Source organism: Brassica oleracea, chromosome C4 (assembly GCF_000695525.1).
Source record: "Brassica oleracea var. oleracea cultivar TO1000 chromosome C4, BOL, whole genome shotgun sequence".
In the NCBI taxonomy this organism is placed as follows: Eukaryota; Viridiplantae; Streptophyta; class Magnoliopsida; order Brassicales; family Brassicaceae; genus Brassica; species Brassica oleracea.
In genome coordinates, this window is record NC_027751.1 from 36,647,326 (window position 1) to 36,658,255 (window position 10,930).

General features: G+C 31.8%; 2 protein-coding genes across 3 annotated transcripts; one reads left to right on the forward strand and one right to left on the reverse strand.

Moving 5' to 3' along the window:
- Nucleotides 1-189: 189 nt before the first annotated feature.
- LOC106342405 (UDP-glucose 6-dehydrogenase 4) lies at nucleotides 190-2,462 on the forward strand. 2 transcript variants are annotated; one of them, XM_013781322.1, is made up of 2 exons: nucleotides 190-289; nucleotides 803-2,462. In XM_013781322.1, the coding sequence occupies exon 2, from the start codon at nucleotides 819-821 to the stop codon at nucleotides 2,259-2,261; it is 1,443 nt and encodes a 480-aa protein (XP_013636776.1). In that variant the 5' UTR covers nucleotides 190-289; nucleotides 803-818; the 3' UTR covers nucleotides 2,262-2,462. The 2 variants fall into 2 exon arrangements, with proteins under 2 accessions (XP_013636776.1, XP_013636777.1); XM_013781323.1 differs by having other exon boundaries at nucleotides 230-289; nucleotides 702-2,462.
- Nucleotides 2,463-2,658: 196 nt separating this feature from the next.
- On the reverse strand, nucleotides 2,659-4,274 carry LOC106337086 (phenolic glucoside malonyltransferase 1-like). Its single transcript, XM_013776118.1, has one exon. The coding sequence runs from the start codon at nucleotides 4,170-4,172 to the stop codon at nucleotides 2,790-2,792; it is 1,383 nt and encodes a 460-aa protein (XP_013631572.1). The 5' UTR covers nucleotides 4,173-4,274; the 3' UTR covers nucleotides 2,659-2,789.
- Between the last annotated feature and the right edge of the window lie 6,656 nt (nucleotides 4,275-10,930).

A 10,930-nucleotide genomic window follows, 5' to 3' on the forward strand; every position in this document is an offset into this window, starting at 1 on the left:
AATGTGTTGCTTTGCTAGTGAGCTCGTCGTGCACACCCTTCACGATGGATGTATCATAAGCATGGCCTACTTTCATCAGGGGCATTCTCGTCATTTCATACAATACTTCCAACGTACTCTGCGTTCACCCTTGCGTGTGATTAAAATGGTTGCCCCACCATAAGTTAGCATGTCAAAAGGGGTAAAATCGGAAATGTGTCTCCTATAAATATCTCCCCTCTCTTCTTCTTCATCGAAACTTCATTCTCCTCTTCCAAGAGAACATCTTCTTCGCTGCTAATCTCCCAAGGTATCGTCGATCTATCTTTTCACCGATTCCTTGCTATCTCTAAGCTCCATTTTCAGTTTGCTCTTCTCGCGAATCTGTGGTTGATTCTTAGATGATCTCTTTACCTCTGAATCGCCGATTGATAATCCCTCAGATCTTAGAGATCGGATCTGTATGTGTTTGAAATCTAATCAATAACGCTCGAATGTATAGATCTCTTGTTAATTTAGCTAGATTGTGTTTAGATCCGTGTGATTCTCGAGAAATTTTCGATCAGATCGAATCGTGAGTGATCTTCTCTTGCTTGCATATAAACTCCAGATCTTATTCGTTTCTGGCTTTGATTTTGAATCACGAATGTGGATCTTTGTTGCTATCGATCTATAGCAGTTTGTATGAATGTTGTTATGATGTTTTGATTCTACTATTACAGAGGGAGATTGATTTTGACTCTTTGAGTGTTGCTACGCGATCTTGATCTGTATCGAAATTGGTATGAATGTTGTTATGAAGTTTTGATTCGATTATGTACAGAGAGTGATTGAAAAAGATGGTGAAGATCTGTTGTATTGGAGCTGGATATGTTGGTGGTCCAACGATGGCTGTGATTGCACTCAAATGCCCACACGTTGAAGTAGCAGTCGTTGACATCTCTGTTCCACGTATCAACGCATGGAACAGTGACCAGCTTCCCATCTACGAGCCTGGCCTTGAAGACATCGTCAAGCAATGCAGAGGCAAGAACCTCTTCTTCAGCACCGACGTTGAGAAGCACGTCAGAGAAGCTGATATCGTCTTCGTCTCTGTCAACACACCCACGAAAACCACTGGTCTTGGAGCTGGCAAAGCCGCCGATCTCACTTACTGGGAGAGTGCTGCTCGTATGATTGCTGACGTGTCGGTTTCCGACAAGATCGTGGTTGAGAAATCAACTGTGCCCGTGAAAACAGCTGAAGCCATCGAGAAGATCTTGATGCATAACAGCAAAGGGATCAAGTTTCAGATCCTTTCGAATCCTGAGTTTCTCGCGGAAGGAACTGCGATCGCTGATCTTTTCAACCCTGACCGTGTTCTCATCGGAGGGCGAGAGACACTTGAAGGTTTCAAAGCTGTTCAGACGCTTAAGGAAGTGTATGCAAACTGGGTTCCTGAGGGCCAGATCATCACGACCAATCTCTGGTCCGCCGAGCTTTCAAAGCTAGCTGCAAACGCTTTCTTGGCTCAGAGGATTTCATCAGTCAACGCCATGTCGGCTCTGTGTGAATCCACCGGAGCTGATGTCACTCAAGTGGCCTACGCTGTCGGTACTGATTCAAGAATCGGTCCCAAGTTCTTGAACGCTAGTGTTGGATTCGGAGGCTCTTGTTTCCAGAAGGACATTCTGAATCTCGTCTACATCTGTCAGTGCAACGGACTTCCAGAAGTTGCTGAGTACTGGAAACAAGTGATCAAGATCAACGATTACCAGAAGAACCGGTTCGTGAACAGGATCGTCTCCTCTATGTTCAACACCGTCTCCAACAAGAAGGTTGCCATCCTCGGATTCGCGTTCAAGAAAGACACGGGTGACACGAGGGAGACACCAGCCATTGACGTGTGCAAAGGTTTGTTGGGAGACAAAGCGCAGATCAGCATCTATGATCCTCAAGTCACTGAAGAGCAGATTCAGAGAGACCTTTCGATGAAAAAGTTCGACTGGGACCATCCGCTACACTTGCAGCCGATGAGCCCGACCACGGTGAAACAAGTGAGTGTGAAGTGGGACGCGTATGAAGCTACTAAAGACGCGCATGCGGTTTGCGTTTTGACTGAGTGGGATGAGTTCAAGTCTTTGGACTACCAGAAGATCTTTGACAACATGCAGAAACCAGCTTTTATCTTCGATGGAAGAAACGTTCTGAATGTGGACAAGTTGAGAGAGATTGGTTTCATCGTTTACTCCATTGGTAAGCCACTTGATGCATGGGTTAAGGACATGCCTGCTTTTGTCTGAATGAGAAGAAGGTAATAATAATGATAATAATCTGGCTGATTCTTTGTTTCTTACTTTTTTATTGTTTGTGGTTTTGTTTCGTTTCTCGTTAATTGTGTGTTTCAAATTTTGTCTAAGAGACGACTTTGTACTCAATATTGTTGCATCGTTTTTGTTATTTCCTTAGAAATACAATAATGTTTACTTTCTTTAAAATCCAAATTACATCTTCTCTTTTAAAGTCTATTCAGATTCAGATCACATCTTATTGAAAACTGTAGCTTCCAATTTCTTGTAGTTTGAGTAATACATGGGTTTTGTTTTTAATTCACTAATGTTTATATTAATTTATGGGATCTCTTTCTGTCTCAATCTTTTAATTTGCATAAATTTATAGTTCAAAAGTTACTCCGACGACGATTTGCAATAAGCTGAAATTGATCACAACTGTTATTACTGAAACACGAACTCAGTTTTAGTTTAATAATTATTCAATTCCTTTTTAAAAAACGAAAATCACAGAAAAGAAATTTTAAAAGGAAAATTGATTTAGATTTTTAATCCCTCAGGAAGCAAATCAATCAAATTGTCCATTTCGTGTTTCTTGAGAGAGAAGCCAAGCTCCACACCACCAATCCCATCTCTACCGTCCGCCATAGATATCACTTCCCCTTGATCGATCGACACAATCGCAACCCTCTCCGGTTTACCCCACCCGAAATCTAACCCGTATACTCCAAATCGGGTCGACCCCGAAGCAGAAATAAGCTGCGCTCCTGGTGGAAGACTTGGATACGCTGCAAAAATCTTCCGAATATTAAAGGCCACCGTTTCATCCAACTCCTCAACCGAATCGCTAACCATTCTCGCCGCATTTAAGAACCCTTCTTCACCCATAAACGTCTCCGCCGTTAACTTCATATTAAACGACGCCGAAAGGCAGTTCCCGAAATAATTCGAAGGGATCGGCGGATCAAGAAGGCTTCGACAGTCCACCGAGAACACGTACCCGACTGGTCTCTTCGGATCTCCGCCACGAGCTCTGACTAAACAAGTAAACGCGTACGAGAACGTAACCACAAACGTCGACAAGCGAAGCTCTTTAGGTGACGAGGACGCAGACGATTCTCTCTTGAGTCGCTCTCGAAGCGTTTGGATATCTTCACGAGTGAGATCGAGTGTGAATCGGACGACGTCGGGACTAGGCTCCGGCGTCGGAAGAATCTTTAAGCTCTTCACGTTGCCGTCCGAGATGATTTCGAGTTTAGACTTCCAGTGATTCATTACCTCCGTTTCGATATCGTTCGGATCTTTTATGACCGTACGATCGTAAATCGGGGTTAGATCCTGCGGTAAGGGAGCGTTTACCGTTTGGTCTTGTTGGAGTTTGCATGTGTAGGCCCATGATTTGAGGAACATGGTTGTCGTTTTGCCATCTAAAACGGCATGGTGTGCAGCTACGCCGACGCAAAATCCTTGGTTTGGAAAAAGCGTGACTTGAAACGACACAGCAGAGGCTGATTCGTCGGTGGTTCGTAACTCGGGCACCAATGGGTACAACTCGGTTGTGGGGAACGGTTTGTTTCCGGTTAACAGTGAGAAAACGGCTTTTGACTCGGCTATGGTGAATGAAACGGCGTCGTTCTGGGAGTAGACAAGGGTAGGTTTTTTGTCGAGTGAGTCCCAGACGAGTTTCCCAGCGAGTGGGAGGTAGTGAGAGAGGGATGACGAAAGAGAGGACTTGAGATTGGGGACGATGACTGAGTCGAAGAAAGGGCGCGTTGCGTCCGTAAGTCGGTAGAAGATGACTCGTTCGACGGGGTGGAGATTGTACCAGATTAGGTCAAAGAAAGTGAGCGGGAGAGTGAGTGACTCGGACGAGTCAGAAGGAGTCACTCCTGACACGTCGATGACGTTAAGCGAAGAAACCATTTCTTTTGGAGATTTCTTTTTTAATCCTGTGACAGATAACTGATGATGAGTGCGTATAGATTGTAGAGAAATTCAGTTGTGTGAACAAAAGAAATTATAATCGTTATTTATTTTTCACCGACTGAATTTATCACCAACCAAAAGTCTCAGTACCCTAAAATTGACTTTTGTCTATTGTATTAAAAACGTGACAGAAAGAAATAAGAAATTTCATTCACCCTCAGTTATGCGATCAATAAGGTGTTTTTTTCCATGTTGTTCAAAAGGCCACCATAATAAATTTTGTAAATTTAAATGGAAAATTACCACAAATACCACATTTTTCATGTGTACACTAATTATTTTTACTCTCACTTTTAACAGGTAGAAGAAACTTATACCCTTAGGCTATAAGATTAACTAATTTAGATTTACGGTTTAGAGTTGAGGAGTGGGATAGGGTTTTTGGAATATGAAATTTAGGATTCTAATAAATATATAAATAAATACTTAAAAATATAATTAAAAAAAAATAGTTTCAAACATAATTTTCGATTTTCAAAAAGCAAATTTGAAAAAATAATAAAAAAATATCTAAAAAAAATATTATAAAAAAATTTGAATTTGAAAAAGTATAATTCGAAACATTAAAAAAATATTGTTTTTTATTTTTTATTTTTTTTATTTTTTAATTTTTTTATATATTTAAATAATGATTTATTATATATATAAAGAACACGGGTATAAGAGTCTTTTGCTATTTAATGAAAAAAGTATTTCTGAAAATGTATCTTTATTGGTGGTAAAGATGAAAAATGGTACCATAAAAGTGGTAAACATGAAATTTCCCTATTTAAATTATTTTATTATTATTTTAAATTATATTATTTTCTTATCGATATTTTAATATAAATTTTGATTAATTGAGCATAAAATTAAAATTAAGAAAAAATAATGAATTTTATTTTTTTAATTATATTTAAAATAGATACGTACATATTTAAAATTATAATTTTAGATAGATATCTTATCTACTTTTTTGGATAAAAATATATTAAATCAATTTGTATAAAATTAGTAAAATAATAATATAAAATTGTATAATTATCAAAAAGTAAAACTGAATGATATTTCTAAAATTTGTAGATATTTAAAAGAAACTAATAATAATACGATTAAAATTTTATAATTTTTTAAAATTGTAAATTTTGAAAATCTTTTCGGTAATAGAATTATATAATTATGAAAAATAGAAATAAATAATATTTTAAACTTTGTAAAATATTATTATATATTTATTATTATATTATTTGATATCATATTTACTTAATAATGTTGTATATTTTATTACCATATTATAAAAAGTTTACCAAAAATATAAATAATCATTAAATGTATTTATCCATATCATATTTAATTTCGAATCTATGTCATCATTTTTTATATTTTTTGTCATATTTATTTAGGAGTTTTTTTTGGGTTCACGATGAATTTATTGGTAAAAAACTAATAGTATTGTAAAACATATATTTTCATGATCAACTAATATAACACTTTTTAGTCATTTATATTATTAAAATAAAATTATTATAAAAATATAATATAAAAAATTGTTAGACCTATTTATTTTTTTGAACTTAATCCATTATATATAACCAAATTTACAACGATATATATACGTATGAACCTAATGCATTATGATGGGGCCCCCTTAGATAAGAAACTGACCACTCCTATTATTTCCAAAACCAAACATATCATAAATTTGAATGCGATAGCGTCATAAACCAAAACTAGAGGTTGATCCGTCCCTGCGGATGTTAGTTTTTATCTTTTTTATAAATTGTTTAGTGATATTTTTAAACATATAGATTATTTAGATATTTTTATGTTCCTAAAAACTTACCCAGGCACGGAAGAATCCAATTCGAACCCTATCCAAAAATTTGTAATATCAAAACATGGTTTACCTTTAAAATCCAAAAACCTGATATCCGTAAAAATGATCTATATCTTAACGTATATTTGAATGCCTATGTCTAACTGATTATATAAACAAATAAAAATCATTTTGTTAACCGGTTTGAATTATTTTCACTAATGGAGTAATTTCTTTTAAATGACACATGAAATTATTATGGTTAATATGTAAAATAAATGATACCGAATTATTCTAGTAAATAAAATTAATGAATTAAGTTGGAAGAGCGAAAAAATGAATGTAAAAGATATAATAAAACACTTAAATGAAAATAATAAATAAACTGGTTAGAATTAGTCAAAAGAGAATGAAAATCTGTAAGAATCCACATAAATTAGGCAAGTATTATTTTGTACTTCAGTTTTAATAGAATATATGTCATTATCATCACATTATTTAAGTACATATTTAACGTATTTGAATATTAGTAAAGAATGGTAAAATGGAAATATTACCTTTAGTGAGGGTTTTAAGTTTAGTTTTAAATTGAGTGACAATTTTAGTAATAAATACATGAACAAAAAGTTTTTTTTAGAATGTACTTCTCTTTTGATACAGAATATATACTAAAGAGATTTACAATGTATACTATACTAAAATGTGATTTGCAAGTTGATATCTTTGTGGTTAATGTGATAGAATTTAGGGTCTTGTTATGGTAAGATAGTTAGACAATGAATGATTTTAAGAATATTTAATGGCTGTACAACACAATTTTGATTGTACCAAATCGATGGAAATCTGTAATTCCTAAAATATATTTCGTTTTCTGATAAATAAATTATAATACATGAATTTCAAAATTTCATATACAATTACTCTATCTGAACAGACAAAAAATCAAATTGTATGTACTTAATGTTACAAATATAATGCGATTCTGATGATGTTCTCGTGAATTGCATTACTACTGTTATTTTGTAGCATTTTTTAATGTTAATAGTAGTAATATGGACAATAAAAAATAGCACTTAACTTTAGGCTCTTATTTTATTAATATATATATAACCAAATTATGTGGAGAAATGTGGTCGAAATTGAATGATAACCGTGTTTTATTTGGTGGAAAAATAAAAATGTATATCATTGGGTAAGCCTATTTTGATGGGATTTTTATTTGAATGTGATTGCTTTTACGTGAAGGCCTAATAATAATTAGTAAAGGTAGAAAGAATTAATCAATGGCATGGGTTGTAAATATTAAGGTGAAGTAAGGGTAATTTCCCAAATGTACTTCAATTTTAATATATTAGATAGATAATTGCGTTTAATGTACTTGATTATGTAAAATGTTGGATGCCCTTGCCGTCAGAGAGAGAGAAAAAGGATATTTTTTGTGTGCTTGCGCTAGTGGATTTCAATGATTTTATCTTCTTTATTTTTTTTTAGAGCATCTCTAAAAAAAAATTTTATTTTAAGGTTTTCAAAATTTTATATTTGGAGTTTGAAGTTGTTATTCTCCAAAAGCAAAACTTCAAACTCAACTTCAAAATTATTTGTGTTTTATAATATGGTCCTTATATTTGTCATAACTAATTTGAATTCACAAAACTTTTGAAAATAACTAGCACATATATAAACATATTACAACAATATTAATTAATAAAATATTATATTACAAATATAAAATTTTAAACAAAATAACTTAATTAATATTAAACTTCAAGCAAAATACCATATTATTTCATAAAATAATTTTTGTAATGCATATATGATATACTAGTGTATTTCGAAGTAAAAATGGCTCTCCTCACTTTAATTTGTATATTAAAGATAAAAAATGTTGAAATTGGATGACTTTAATACTTGTAAATACATTAGATTAGAACAAGAAAGTAAAAGAATAAACATAAAATATTGCTAAAAACTAACTTTTATCGATGATATTAATCTTGTGAATATATTCAATATGAACAAGAAATAATTGTACGAAAATACATCATCAACAACAGCAACAACAACCATCTTCAGTTACACAAAAAAATGGACAATATTTGAAAATTTTGAAGGTTCCGGATCAAACTTACATGACTATTAATGTTGTTGTAATATTTAAATTTGTGTAATAGTTATGTCTTCATGTAATGTTTTAAAAACTTTTTTGTTAAGTTTATTTTGTATACTTTTATTATCTAAATCTAGTTTTAAATATTTTAAATCTTATTTTAAAGTTATATTTAATTTATGTGTAAACTTAAATTTTGTAAACAAAACTTAAAATATTTATGAGATATAATTTTTATAAGAATTAAACAATAAACAAGAAAATATTTATGAATAATGTGATGTATAATTGTAGGGAAAAACGCAAACAAAAATATGAAACTTCATATTTGAAGTTTTAAATAGTGAAACTTCAAATATAGAGTTTCACTCCTCGATGGAAGTTCCTCTTTTGGAGAGCAAAAAATTTCATATTTAAAGTTATGAAGTGTTTTTTTGAGATGCTATAAGACAAATCTGTTATGCAAATTACACAAAAAAAAACTTTAGTATTATGGTTTTACTTTGGTGGTGTCTTTCCAAGTTTACAGTAATATTTTCATTTTCGCCGATTTTTGTAATCTGAGATATATTCATTTTGCTCCAATTTTTGTTGTTATGGTTATTGCAGATTGTTCTACGGGTACTAGAGCAAACTTTTTGGAAGGCATCTCTTCTGGAACATCTTTAACCAAAGAAAATAATCTATTTTTATCTAAAGAACTTTTATCGTGTAGGCAATGAAGATGATTTCAGTCCGTTGTGATGTGTGAAAGCACTTCGATTGTCAAAACCCGAGGAATAAGATCATTCTGATATCAATGTTTTGGCAACATCCAGCTAAACTTGTTTTCTCTTGTAATTTATCATTGATTTCTCTTGTAAGCGTATTTGTCAGATCATATTTTTCGACGGGTTAGATTATTTCTCAAGAGCTTGTTTTGGCTTTCTTAATCCAATGTATCATATCAAATTTTATCTTATTCATTTTGATAGACAATATTAAATAAAAGAACTTTTAGACAAAAAAGAAAGATAATGTAAAAAGTTAGGCATGTGATATTATAACCTCTTAAGTCCACCTCATTTTACAATTAGATCACAAGCAAACATATTCATGCTTTATATTATTAAATGTCTTTACCATTAGAAAATGATTATCTAACCATTTTTAACATGTCTATTACTGATGTTTATTCTACGTATATACTTATTAGTTATCTAAAAATTATCTAATCTATTAAATTATAATCGTATTTTTCTATCTAGTGTTAAAGGTTGTTATTAGGTTTTGGAAACATTCAAAATTTTTCATTAATATTAAAACTACTTATCCTTTATATATTAATTCTGGAGCATTACAACATATTTTCGTAGTCACGTGTCATCAGTAGGATGATTTTTAGAATTCTTAGAAAAATAAATTAGTCTATATAAATATATATTATACTTTTTATTAAACTAAATATCAAATTGATTTTTTTTTACAACAAGAGATTCACATACTCATATTGACTCACTCATATTGACTCTGTAAACCAAATCGGTAACTCCGCATCCATGTGAACGACGAAAGACGGTTGTTTTGTAGCACTGCGTGCTAAGCTATCCGCCCGTAGGTTCTCCATACGAGGTACATGAACGATATCTGAGTTGAGGACTTCTTCGTAAAAGCTTGATATCTTCCAGATAACTTTCAAATGCTGGTCATTCCTTTGGTTCCGAAACCATCTTCACCAATTGAGAACAATCCGTTGCAAACGTAACCTGGAACTGTCTTAAATTCTTCATACATTTCATTGCCCAAATCAAAGCCTCCACTTCCGAATGAAGAGGTGAAAGACATGCCCTTACATTCCTTGCTCCTAATAAACCATCAAATTGATTAGTAGTGTACAAAGGAATATTATCAATTATTTTCTTAACTAAAAGCTACGGAATTACCTAATATGATTAACATATATATGAGTAATACATATTTTATATCCTCTCTATTTTTGTTTAATTTTATATTATTAAAAGAAATTAAACAATCATATTAAACATATAATAAAAAAGTTAGTTTTTTTCTTATATGTTGTATTATAATTTTTTTAACGACTATAAATTACTTAAAATTGTAAAAGTCTCACATTGAAAACTTTATGATCAATGGTTTGACATTTATTTGTTCAATAAAGATACAAATGATCATAAATCGTATGAATATGAAGTCTCATTGATAAATATTCATATTATATATATGTATATTAATATCATTTAAATTAAATTATATACTATATAAAAATGTTAATTTGAAAATTTTCATTGAAATTTTTTTGAGATCTTAATATTAGATGATAACTTATGGAGAGTCAATAGTAAGCAGATCGAGAGTAGATAGAAAACCCAATCCCGTTTCGTCATTTTACAATCGATGTTGCCTATCTGATTTTGATGATTTGTGCTAGCCGAATTTTCTTTTGTGCATATAAAGTATTAAAAATAATTAAAATGAACTGTAATATGTTAACTCTTCAAACAACGGTGATACATTTAATGGACCAACATTTGTATCATCATTTTACAATCGATAAATATCGTAGCGTTGCAAAATGCTAAAATCATTTAATAAACAAAAATTAGTATAAAAAACTCATCCCGCGCATGAGCGCAGGTTATCATCTAATATAACATATAACCAAATTACTTAATTTGAACCAACATTACATTAAACCATCATTTGGTTATCTACAGATAAAAGAATAATACAAAACTCAAAGCTTCATTCCATAAGATGGTTTACTTTAGTCTTATATATATATATATATATATA

What these genes read in the sequence shown, in the direction of transcription:
- LOC106342405 (XM_013781322.1), top strand. Translation starts at nt 819, where the DNA reads ATGGTGAAGATCTGTTGTATTGGAGCTGGATATGTTGGTGGTCCAACG.
- LOC106337086 (XM_013776118.1), bottom strand. Translation starts at nt 4,172, where the DNA reads ATGGTTTCTTCGCTTAACGTCATCGACGTGTCAGGAGTGACTCCTTCT.